At 43.0% G+C, this 12,747-nt stretch overlaps 1 protein-coding gene across 6 annotated transcripts in view; it reads left to right on the top strand.

Moving 5' to 3' along the window:
- LOC118390055 (AP-3 complex subunit delta-1-like) overlaps positions 1-12,598 on the top strand; it is a 33,923-nt gene extending 21,325 nt beyond the window's left edge. For 3 of the 6 annotated variants that reach the window (XM_035780225.2, XM_035780216.2, XM_035780245.2), the window contains 11 exons: positions 6,461-6,514; positions 7,497-7,601; positions 7,797-7,928; positions 8,208-8,255; positions 8,389-8,409; positions 8,829-9,018; positions 9,129-9,217; positions 9,396-9,481; positions 9,646-9,767; positions 10,257-10,336; positions 10,475-12,598. In XM_035780225.2, coding sequence (XP_035636118.1) covers positions 6,461-6,514; positions 7,497-7,601; positions 7,797-7,928; positions 8,208-8,255; positions 8,389-8,409; positions 8,829-9,018; positions 9,129-9,217; positions 9,396-9,481; positions 9,646-9,767; positions 10,257-10,336; positions 10,475-10,570 — 1,023 coding nt within the window. In that variant the 3' untranslated portion in view covers positions 10,571-12,598. The remainder of the gene's footprint in view (positions 1-6,460; positions 6,515-7,496; positions 7,602-7,796; positions 7,929-8,207; positions 8,256-8,388; positions 8,410-8,828; positions 9,019-9,128; positions 9,218-9,395; positions 9,482-9,645; positions 9,768-10,256; positions 10,337-10,474) is intronic. The other 3 variants (XM_035780236.2, XM_035780263.2, XM_035780253.2) reach the window with 2 other exon arrangements.
- Positions 12,599-12,747: the final 149 nt, after the last annotated feature.

Here is a 12,747-nt window from a genome sequence, read left to right as displayed (position 1 = left end):
ATCTGAGCTCAGTTTCGAGTCTCATAGCAAAGGGTCTGAATACTTACAGTACCAGTCAAAAGTTTAGACCCTGAACATCGACCTCATTCAAGAGGTTTTCTTTATTTTTTATTCTTTTCTACGTTGTAGAATAATAGTGAAGAGATAACAACTATGAAATAACACATATGGAATCATCTAGTAACCAAAAAGTGTTAAAGAAATTAAAATATTTTTATTTTCGAGATTATTCTAACCCTTTGCCTTGATGAGTTTGCACACTATTGGCATTCTCTCAACCAGCTTCATGAGGTAGTCACCTGGAATGCATTTCAATTAACAGGTGTGCCTTGTTAAATAGTGGAATTTCTTTCCTTCTTATTGTGATTGAGCCAATCAGTTGTGTTGTGATAAGGTAGGGTTGGTATACAGAAGATAGCCCTATTTGGTCAAAGACCAAGTCCATATTATGGCAAGAACAGCTCAAATAAGCAAAGAGAAATAACAGTCCATCATTACTTTGAGTGACTTTCATGTCTTAATCTGGATTTTTGTGCAGTCTCAAAAAAACAAGCGCTACGATGAAACTGGCTCTCATGAGGACTGCCACATAAAATGAAGATCCAGAGTTACCTCTGCTGCAGAATACAAGTTCATTAGTTACCAGCCTCAGAAATTGCAGCCCAAGTAAATGCTTCAGAGTTCAAGTAACAGACACATCTCAACATCAACTGTTCAGAGGAGACTGAGACTGCGTGAATCAGGCTTTCATGGTCGAATTGCTGCACAGAAACCACTACAAAAGGACACCAACAAGTAGAAGATACTTGCTTGGGCCAAAAACACAAGCAATGGACATTAGACCTGTGGAAATCTGTCCAGATTTTTAGATAATTTGTTCCAACTGCTGTGTCTTTGTGAGACGCAGAGTAGGTGAACGATTGAGCTCTGCTTGGGTGGTTCCCACCTTGAAGCATGGAGGAGGTGTGGTGGTGTGGGGGTGCTTTGCTTGTGACACTGTCAGTGTTTAATTTAGAATTCAAGGCACACTTAACCAGCATGGCTACCACAGCATTCTGCAACGCAATATGCCATCCCATCTGGTTTGGTGTTAGTGGGACTATCATTTGTTTTCCAACAGGACAATGACCCAACACACCCCCAGGCTGTGAAAGGGCTATTTGACCAAGAATGAGAGTGATGGAGTGCTGCATCAGATGACCTGGTCTCGACAATCTCCCAACCAAAACCAAATTGAGATGGTTTGGGATGAGTTGGACCATAGAGTGAAGGAATAGCAGCCAACAAGTTCTCAGCATATGTGGGAACTCCTTCAAGACTGTTGGAAAAGCATTCCAGGTGAAGCTGTTTGAGTGAATGCCAAGAGTGTGCAAATCTGTCAAAGGCAAAGGGTGGCTATTTGAAGAATCTCAAATGTAAAATACATTTGGATTTGTTAACACTTTTTTGGTTACTACATGATTCCATATGTGTTCATAGTTTTGATGTCTTCACTATTATTCTACAATGTAGAAAATAGTAAGGTAATGTAAGTTCACACCTGAGTCAATCATTTGTAGAAACACCTTTTTGGCTTCAAGTCTCTATGCTTTGCACACCTGGACTGTGCAACATTTGCCCATTTTTTTTTTATTATTTTCTAAATTCCTAAAGCTCTGTCAAATTGGTTGTTGATCACTGCTAAACAACCATTTTTAGTTCTTTCCGTAGATTTAAGTAAACTGTAACTCGGCCCCTCAGGAACCTATTCGCTGTCTTCTTGATAAGCAACTCCAGTGTAGATTTGGCCTTGTTTTAGGTCATTGTCCTGCTGAAGGGTGAATTAATCTCCCAGTGTCTGGTGGAAAGCAGATTGAATCAGATTTTCCTCTAGGATTTTGGCTGTGCTTAGCTCCATTCCATTTATTTTATAGCCTGAAAAACCCACCAGTGCTTAACGATTACAAGCATACCCATAACAGGATGCAGCCACCGTTATGCTTGAAAATATGGAGAGTGGTACTCAGTAATGTATTGAATTTGCCCCCAAACATAACACTTTGAATTCAGGACAAACATGTAATTGCTTTGCCAAATTTGTGCAGTATTACTTTAGTACCTTGTTGCAAACAGGATGGTTGTTTTGGAATATTGTTATTCTGTACAGGCTTCCTCCTTTTCACTCTTGTCAATTCAGTTAGTGTTGTAGAGTAATTACAATGTTCCATCCTCCGTTTTTTTTCTTATCACAGCCATTAAACTTTAATTGCTTTAGATTCCTGATCGGTTTCATTCTCCCACAACTGAGTTAGGAAGGACACCTTTTATCTTTGTAGTGACTGGGTGTATTGATAAACCATCCAAAGTGTAATTAATAATTTCACCATACTCAAAGAGATATTCAATGCCAGCTTCTTTTTTTTAAACCAATAGTTACCCTTCTTTGCGAGGCATTAGAAAACCTCCTTGGTCTTTGTGGTTGAATCTGTGTTTGAAATGTACTGCTCGAATGAGGGACCTTACAATGATCTGTATGTGTGGGGTACAGAGATGAGGTAGTCATTAAAAAATCATGTTTAACAAACAATCTACCTGCGGTGAAACCGCTCAAGTGCTGCGACCAAGGGCATGTCTATAGATCTACCACCAAGTCAAATCGGGAACCTGAACCAGCGACCTATCGGCCACCGGCCCAAACTCCCAACCACCAGGCCACCAACCATCCAAGACCCCCACCCACCCCCGGTTCCCCTAGAGCTGCCCCTCAAAACCTTTCCCTCCACTCCGCACCCCCAAACCCTACGCCATTTTTTAAAAATAGATTTGTTTATTTTGAAAAACATAATTCCACTTTGACATTATGGGATATTGTGTGTAGCCAGTGACAAATTTGATGTTTAATCCATTTTTATATTCAGGCTGCAACTCAATGTGGAAAAAGTCTAGGGGTGTGAATACTTTTTGAAGGCACTGTTTACTTAATTTAACCTGCATTTAATTATACACTGCTCAAAAAAATAAAGGGAACACTAAAATAACACATCCTTGATCTGAATGAATGAAATATTCTTATTAAATACTTTTTTCTTTACATAGTTGAATGTGCTGACAACAAAATCACACACAAATTATCAATGGAAATTAAATGTATCAACCCACGGAGGTCTGGATTTGGAGTGACACTCAAAATTAAAACGGAAAACCACACTACAGGCTGATCCAACTTTGATGTAATGTCCTTAAAACAAGTCGAAATGCGGCTCAATAGTGTGTGTGGCCTCCATGTGCCTGTATGACCTCCCTACAACGCCTGGGCATGCTCCTGATGAGGTGGCGGATGGTCTCCTGAGGGATCTCCTCCCAGACCTGGACTAAAGCATCCGCCAACTCCTGGACAGTCTGTGGTGCAACGTGGCGTTGGTGGATGGAGCGAGACATTATGTCCCAGATGTGCTCAATTGGATTCAGGTCTGGGGAACGGGCGGGCCAGTCCATAGCATCAATGCCTTCCTCTTGCAGGAACTGCTGACACATTCCAGCCACATGAGGTCTAGCATAGTCTTGCATTAGGAGGAACCCAGGGCCAACCGCACCAGCATATGGTCTCACAAGGGGTCTGAGGATCTCATCTCGGTACCTAATGGCAGTCAGGCTACCTCTGGCGAGCACATGGAGGGCTGTGCGGCCCCCTAAAGAAATGCCACCCCACACCATGACTGACCCACCGCCAAACCGGTCATGCTGGAGGATGTTGCAGGCAGCAGAACGTTCTCCACGGCGTCTCCAGACTGTCACGTCTGTCACGTGCTCAGTGTGAACCTGCTTTCATCTGTGAAGAGCACAGGGCGCCAGTGGCAAATTTGCCAATCTTGGTGTTCTCTGGCAAATGCCAAACGTCCTGCACGGTGTTGGGCTGTAAGCACAACCCCCACCGGTGGACATCGGGCCCTCATACCACCCTCATGGAGTCTGTTTCTGACCGTTTGAGCAGACACATGGACATTTTTGGCCTGCTGGAGGTCATTTTGCATGGGCTCTGGTAGTGCTCCTCCTGCTCCTCCTTGCACAAAGGCGGAGGTAGCGGTCCTGCTGCTGGGTTGTTACCCTCCTACGGCTTCCTCCACGTCTCCTGATGTACTGGCCTGTCTCCTGGTAGCGCCTCCATGCCCTGGACACTACGCTGACAGACACAGCAAACCTTCTTGCCACTGCTCGCATTGATGTGCCATCCTGGATGAGCTGCACTATCTGAGCCACGTGTGGGTTGTAGACTCCGTCTCATGCTACCACTAGAGTGAAAGCACCGCCAGCATTCAAAAGTGACCAAAACATCAGCCAGGAAGCATAGGAACTGAGAAGTGGTCTGTGGTTACCACCTGGGGGTGTCTTGCTAATTGCCTATAATTTCCACCTGTTGTCTATTCCATTTGCACAACAGCATGTGAAATGTATTGTCAATTAGTGTTGCTTCCTAAGTGGACAGTTTGACTTCACAGAAGTGTGATTGACTTGGAGTTACATTGTTTTTTTAAGTGTTCCCTTTATTTTTTTGAGCAGTGTAATTTCAGGTCAAGGTTTTTCTGTAATACAATGATGGCCTGTAGGTCAGATAGACCCTGGTCAACTGTGGGGGCAATAGCATACACCACAGTATCAACAGCATACAAGTCCAGGTTAATTTGTCAATGTAAACAATAAAAAGTTCAGGACCAAGAATTGACCCCTGCAGGTCACCTTTCGTTATGCTCAGAAAATCTGATTTAACACCCTCAGTGTAGAGTTTTCTGTCCAAGTCATTTGGAAACCATTTACATTCAGCCTGGTGTAGGCCAATTTTGAGGAAATCCTCTGAATTAGCAGTGAGTGATCAACAGTATCGAAGGCCTTTGACAGATCAATGAAGAGGGCAGCACAATGTTGTCTTTTGTCCATACAGTTAACAACACAATTTATAGCAAGGGATGCAGCAAAGATGGGTTTTAGACCAGCTCATAGCACTGACTGGTGTAAATTTAGGATACAGTTCAAAGATGAGAAAGATCTTAGCTGGGAATTAATAAAGTATTCTAATATTTTAGCTAGGAAAGAGTTTTTATAAATAGGGTGATTTAAAATATATATATAAAAAAAAAAACATTAGTTTATAAGGGTCTCCACCTTTTGTGAAGGGGGAGTACATGGGCCGCCTTCCAAATATTGGGGATAGTGCCAGATATAGTCATTGGATTAACATATGGGTTAATGATTCCACAATCTGGGGGGCAGAGAGTTGCAGCAAAAATGCATATCAGCCCCAGTGGATTCTTATATATATTTTTGTTACATCAATCTTAAGCAAGGCATCAAGTACATCACCGGTAGTAAATTGTTTAAATGAAAACAAAGATTCACTTGAAGTTGACCGTTAACTGTCGAGTCAGCTAGAGGCGGGCAGAGGGAAGAGCAGTTGATTGACAGACCAGGGTCAATTAAACCACAGTTTCTCTCAAATAAAAAGCCTGCCGAGATGATAAAAGCATCACTTATCCCATTCTTCTTCGTTAGGATACCAGAGTCAGACAGGACTTGCTAAGGCAGGGAAGAAGATGAATTTGTACGCTTCAGTGCATTTACTGTTTTCCAAAATTTAGAAAGATCCCCAGCAGTCAGAGATGGAGCTTAAAAAGTAACTTGATTTATCTTTCTTAATCAAGATAGTACATCTGTTTCTCAGTTGTCTGAAAGATTGCCAGTCCACTACAGTCAGTTTTCCTTGCTTTTGCCCAGGCAGGAGTTCTCATCTGAATGAGCGCTGAAGGTTTAACCCTTTTCTCTTTGACTCTGAATTGTTTAAAAGGTGCGTGTTTATCAGCCAGAGGAATGAATATGGAGGATACATTTTCTAGAGTGAACTCTAAGAATACAGGAGGTAGGGGCTTAATCACAGTAGAACATGTCATGTAAAAACCATTGAGGATAACTTTAGAGTGAGTATTTTGCTGTCTGGTATCTCTAATGCATACTATAGGACAATGATCACTGAGGTCATATTCCACTAGACAAATATTTATGGGGGTTATTAGTAAGAATTAAATCAATCAATGAGGAGTTAATCAATGCACAATTACATTCTGTGTTGGGTATTTTATCACTCCTGTAATTCATCTACATCTATTGTAACTCTGACACTAAATAATTTGCAGCTAAACTAAGAATTAGATTTGAATTAAGAGTTTGCTTGACAGATATGAACAATTTTCTTTGATCATTTTCATTCATCAAACATTGTCATTGCTGCTTTCAAGCCCCCTCCCTTCCTATCAGCAACAAAGATTAAATCAAGTATCGGTATGAGTTCTCAGATTTCAGTGCTCCTAGTCTCTCTTTTGAAATACTTGATTTATTCATGAAAAGAACAGTGTAATCTCTGTATCCATTTTCATGAAGAAGGTAGCACTAAAATGTTTAACCTCTCTGGCCCCTCCCTTCCTCCCTGTTCTAGGCTTCGGATCTGGATTTCTGGCTCTCAAATGCTCCAGTGCCCTCTAACCCTCAGGTTGAGTTCCTCTCTCTCTTAGTCATTCCTTGTTGTCATTTGTGTTCTAACAGCACCTCTCGTGCGTGCTTCTTTCTTTCCTTCTTCCATTCACGCTTCTCTTCTTTCACGCTTACATTACTTCCTCTCTCTCACAGGGCACATAACCCTATTCGTTCTTGGGCTGTGGTTTTCTGTTTGCAATTGTGTTTCTTAGTGTTGGTTGTTTTTGTTTTGCTCAGTGTGTCTGTTTCTCGTCAGTGGTGGGTTCACAGTTGTCAAGTTCAGGGGCCTCAGAGTGTCTGGAATCTTGCTGACAGTTCCTGTTGATCAAGTCAAACCACTGCAACAGTAGCACAGCTCTTCGTGTGTATGACTACATTATAGACAGTGTTTTTGACGACTGACTGAGTGTTTGTCTACATACCCTGTGTGTTCAGACTACGTCTAGCCCAGAGCAGCTGTCAGACCAGGCGGGAGACTGAAGAGGACTGTACAGTATTCAGTTTGAGCTTAGACTAGGTCATAAAGTTACTTTAAGGTCTCTGTGACCCCACACTCTCTGTACTCTGTTCTGCCCCTGCTGTATATGACTGTTTCAATCAGAATCTGATCATTGGTCTGTACATTTGTTTTGGGGCTCTGCATGTTGAGAAAAATGTATAATGAAAGCACTTTGTTTACATCACTCCAACCGTCTGCCCTCAGGAAATGGGCTGTAAGTCTATCAGTCACCCAAATGTGACTTCGCACATCCTGTTTGAACCTGTTCTGTTTTTGTGTGTTTTGTCTATGATCGTTCCACTTAAACACAGATATTGACAATGGGTCCATTGGCACAATGTCAGCATTAAAGAACTTCTTAACAACAAACAAATTACTACAACTAACCCAAGCTACAACTACCTGTACTTGTATATGATCAATAAATGACAATGCGTGCTGTATGTCCGTAATCCTCCAAAATGTATCCAACTGACTTTATTGGTGTGTGTGTTGACAGGCAGCAGCTGCCCCTGCCTCCACCCCTAGGACGGCATCTGGTATGGCTGCCGTGGCACCAGACTCTGAGCCTGAAGAGGCCAAAGACACTGAGCCGGAGGAGACTGTGAGTCACTCCACTGATGATGCCATAATCACGAGACTGAAATCTTAGCTGTTACTAAGGATTCTACAGTAGACTACCACAACAGGATACTGTATTTTGACCGATCTTGTCTGAGCACTTCCCCATTGGACATTTTCACTCCCGCTTTCTGAATCGACTGCCCGTCACTTAAACCCCTGCTTGTTTCCCTCTCAGAAATCCTCCATGCACAAGAAGAAGAAGCAGAAAAAGGAGAAGAAGAAAAAGAAGCACCACCATAATCATAGCGATGGGGCCGGAGACGAGTCTGTGCAGAACGGCACTGTGGAGGAGGAGGAGCCTCTGCCGGTCAGTAACCAATCACCATTCACTCTGTCAATTAATCCCTGTCCGTTATGTCAAATCCCTGTCCGCTGGACGTTTAATTCATAGATAAACTCTAATTTTCATTGTTTGGTTTTGGTCTGTTGACACCCCCTCCCCACCCTTTTGATTGGCACAGTCAAGTGTGCGTTGTGTATACACTGCCTGTCTAATAGCATATACATAATCCACACGGCAGTTTGGTTTCCTTGTTTGCATATTAAGTGACTGTTGAGAACTGATCAGACGCCTCTCTTGTTACAGCCCATGTCCAATTACGCCCTGCTGGCTGAGAACTCCTACATCAAGATGGTGAGTGTGATTGAGAGAGAAGCTTGGCTGAACTAAAGATGAATACTATTGTATATTCTATGTGGATGGCTGATGATATGGGAACTGAGAAGGGTCATTTTAACATAATATATGTGGATCTCTTTCTCTCAAGATGAAGCAGGATGCTGATAAGGTATTGGCTGAGGTTCTGTGAACTGCAGGCTATGGGTTTTACAGAAGAATCTTCTAGATGTGGTTGTGACTTAGACTGTGCCCCCTGGCTTAATCACCCTGTGATAACCAAGCTCTTATGCAGAGACATGCAAAAATGGGAAACCGTGACCCTGTTATTCAGAACACCATAAGCCAGGGGCATCCTCTTGAGTGTGTGACGTTATGGTTCTTTACTATCAATGCTTCCAGATTGCTTATGAAAAATCACATGGGATTCATGTTGGGATTGGAATGGTTGAATCGATTGGCTGGTTTGCTGTGGTTTTGCATGCAAGTCAATCTGCCGGGCTCCTTGTGTGAACACTGCTGGCTACGGAGTGGATGGACCTCCGCTTTATCTCTGCCCTCATCCTTCTCTCCCTCGCTCCCCACCTCCAGGTGTGTGACATCCAGGGGAATCTGCAGGACGGTAGCCAGGTAGTGGTCTCTGTCATCTTTGAGAATAAGTGCGACAGCTTTATCAAGTCCATGGAGTTCAACGTGCTGGACTCTCTCAACTCCAAGCTGCAGCGGCCTGATGGAGCTGGCCCACACGACGGCCTCATCGTGCCCTTCCAACTGCCCCCCGGTGAGGAGAGAGCGGGGATGGAGACTATTATTGAACTACATTCACTTCCAAATATTAAAATTCCTGTTTTGCAGCCAGACTAATGTTTGATCTCCTCTCTTGTTCCTCAGGGATATCAAACGAGGCACGCTTCATCTTCTCAGTGCAGAACATCGTGATGCCCCAGAAACTGAAGGGAACCCTCACCTTCATAGTCAAGGTGAGTTAGTCTATCCCACCACAAAGTCCCTCACATCGCCCCTGCTAGCACTCTGTCTGTGAGTCTGTCTGCGACATTGACTCTGGATACAGTCTCCTTCACTGCTCAAGGTTTGACCGACTTATTTCTCATCCATAAAAGCATATTATTGATCTTCTGCTGTTATGTTCTCTCACAGACTGATGATTCCTCCACTCACGAGAAACTGGACTTTAAACTGCACTTTACCTGCACCTCCTACCTGATCACCACTCCCTGCTACAGGTCAGTGCAACTAGGCTGCCCTCAAAGAGCCTCATTCTGCTGTTCAGTAATGATGAATGTTACCTAACTGTAGATTTGGAGCTATTGGCTTTGTGTGTTGTGCCCTGCTCTGAACTCATGATTAAACTGTGATGTGTAGTGAATGTGATTGCTGCTGTTTGCAGTGATGCGTATTCTAAGCTGTTGGAGTCAGGGGACCTGAAGGGGTGCTCTCTGAAGCTGGAGGGAGTTAATCAGCCCTTCCACCATCTACTGGCCAGAATCTGCTTCCACCACCACTTCTCTGGTGGGTACACTAGGACTGGAGGAAACTGGTGGAAGGCAAACGGGAGGGAGGGGGATAGGGACTGGGATACAGGGGAAAGGGTGAGGTATTCGGTGAAGGGACCCAACCATTTTTGGGGGTGTTTATTCTAGTTCGCCTTGTCCTCTTGCAAAAACAAACCTCTGAATAAGCATGTCCACTTTAAGATGATGATGATGATAAAGACCTTAGATGTTGAGATTGCATCTGTTCATAGATTAGTGTCGGGGTGGCAGGTAGCCTAGTGGTTAGAGCGTTGGTTTAGTAACCGAAAGGTTGCTGGATTGAATCCCCGAGCTGACGAGGTACAAAAATCTGTCGTTCTGCCCCTGAACAAGGGTAGGCCGTCTGTGTAAATGAAAATGGGTTCTTAAATGACTTGCCTAGTTGAATAAAAGTGTCAATAATCCATGTCAATAATGGACTGAATGATATAACAAGCTTACGGTTGCGTTCTTGTCACCTTACCAGTTGTGGAGAGGATCGATTCCTGTGCCTCCATGTACAGCAGGTCAATCCAGGGTCACCATATGTGTCTGCTGGTCAAAACTGTGAGTAGCTCTACTCCTCAGTCAGGTGTCCAAAGAGCCACATGTTGGGTCCACATGTTCAGACAACTCAAATGAGATAGAAGGTTGTGAGTTGTTATTGTAACCTTTGCCCTATATCTTTGTCCCTGTCCATTTCAGGCTGATCAGACCGTGTCCATCGACGCTAAATGTGACGAGCCGGGGCTGCTTGGGAATGTGCTGGATGAGATCAAACTCACCTTTTCTCAGTGCTGATTGTGTCTGACAGCCACTTGGTGCCCCCCTACCCCCTGTTAAACCCCCTCGCTCGCTAAAACACTCCGTTTCACCCTATTTATTCATCTTCAGATTCACAACTCTCCTTTCTTCTCTCACGTCCCCACTCCCCCCTGCACTCAGAATTGTTCTTTCCACATCAGTAACTTGCTCTATGCTCACTCCCTCTGTGCACTTTTATTTCCTCTTCCTTGTTTCAAATCTCTTTTCCACTGTCAACTTGTTTCACCTGCTCCCCACTTCCACACCTCTGACTGAACTCGTGCCCATTCTCTCTCGCTCATCGGCATTACAGTCTGTGACGGTCATGTAATGTAATCTGACAACTGGACTTTTTTTGTTGGTTGAATTGTGTTTTTACTGTTTCAGGTTGTTGCTGTTTTTGTTGATTTCTGCCGTCTGTCTGCGCCCCCCTTGCATTAAGCATTGGCGTGTTACCACTACTCTATAGTCCTGGTAGCATGCGTGACCCACTCTGACTGGCCCTAGATGGAAATGTAAACTCATTCATCCTGATCTGACCTCCTGCCTGAAGGAGACTGAACTCCTGAGACCCACCTCCAACCCCCCGTGTCCCTGCTCCAACTGTGCTAAGCTTCTGTTTGACCCATGTCGCTGTAACATATCAATCCCTGTAAGAATTTAAAATGCCTGAGCTGGAAAGTTATACTAAGAGTGTGTTGGAATCATCTCAAAGCGTAGCCATACTCGAAAATAATGTTTCTGCATCTGACTTGCTCTGTCTCCTATTCTAGACATGGGTAGAATGGTATCTTTTTACAATTGTCTGATTTATTGCTTTGATTATGCTGTAATGGTTGACAGATATTTAACTGCTCATCTGCTGTGCTGTTCTAGACCTCTTATCTCTCTTGCCTCAGGCATGTCTACCACAGTATCTGTAATGAGTGACCGAATAATATAGAACTTCTCATTGCTCTGCCTCTGTTTCTCTTTATTCACTTGTGACACATTTAAGTGAAGGCTAGCTATCACATATTGCAGCTAGAGCCTCTCACATAGCTTTGCTATAATAGCAGGCTGTTGTAGGTCTCATGTGTTGATCTACTTAGTTTTGGATCACCTATGGGAATGGAAGGCTATTGTAGTTGTCATACAGGCATATTTTATTCTGAGAGATCAATGGCACTTGGTTGCGTATTTTATTTTCAATCAGTATTAGTCAAGGTGGCTTCTTGTTTGCTACTCCCTCTTGTCTTGAGAAAGCAAAACATTCAGTCCGTCAATAAGACGTTTTGTCTGTCAAATCATCTAAACCTCTTGCCACTTTTACACTACAATACATCATACGCGTCACTGATTATACAGTCATAAACTGATCTTACTCCAGTGTTATTCTCTCAGAACTGCCTTGCCACATCCTGTGCATTGACAATATGATGAACATTAATGTTCATAATTTTAAATGGCTTCTTCCTTTTCATGACTTGCTCAGAGGTTACAAGTTTGCTCTGTAGTTACTCTCAACATGTCTCACTCCCTGGTCCAGCACGACATAGTAGCAACTTTAAACTGATCCCATAGTTTGTATCCCGACTAACCCTCATTCCTGTCTTGCAAGCGTGGATGATGTTGGTCTCCTGTTGGACTATGGGTCAGCCATTCCACGAGTGTCTTCTGTCCCATGTTGGTGTGAAGAACTGTTTTTCAGCGACGTTACCTACAGAATGTCCTTCCTAAAAAATAATTGATTTGATTGGCATTACCGAATGAAACAGTTACTTTTAAATAATACATTGTACTAATTATGAACATTTCTTGTGCGGATTATTTAATCAATGTGTATCTTGCATGAGTAGGAATGTATACTTTTTATTATTTTCCCTATCCAAGGATAAACTTGCACACAAACTCCCTCGTCATTACTTGATTGTCTTTTTTTTCTATTAGTTTTTTTTAAAAGTGAAAGTTGACTTCATCATTCTACAGTTTGATGGTGTTGTAGTTTTCTGTTTAAGTCCATACAATTAAAAAAAAAAAAAGATATTTTGAATGTTTTAAATTATTTAACATTGGGGAAGGGGGTTCTATTTGGTGAATGGCGCTGAGAGGAAGAGGCTCCAATTCAGTAGAGAAGAAAGGTATTGTGACGCTATTCAGAGAACATACCCACTTTGTCTTAATTATTTCTCTGG

Source organism: Oncorhynchus keta, chromosome 1 (genome assembly GCF_023373465.1).
Source record: "Oncorhynchus keta strain PuntledgeMale-10-30-2019 chromosome 1, Oket_V2, whole genome shotgun sequence".
Lineage (NCBI taxonomy): Eukaryota > Metazoa > Chordata > Actinopteri > Salmoniformes > Salmonidae > Oncorhynchus > Oncorhynchus keta.
This window is presented reverse-complemented; position numbering and strand designations above follow the sequence as displayed.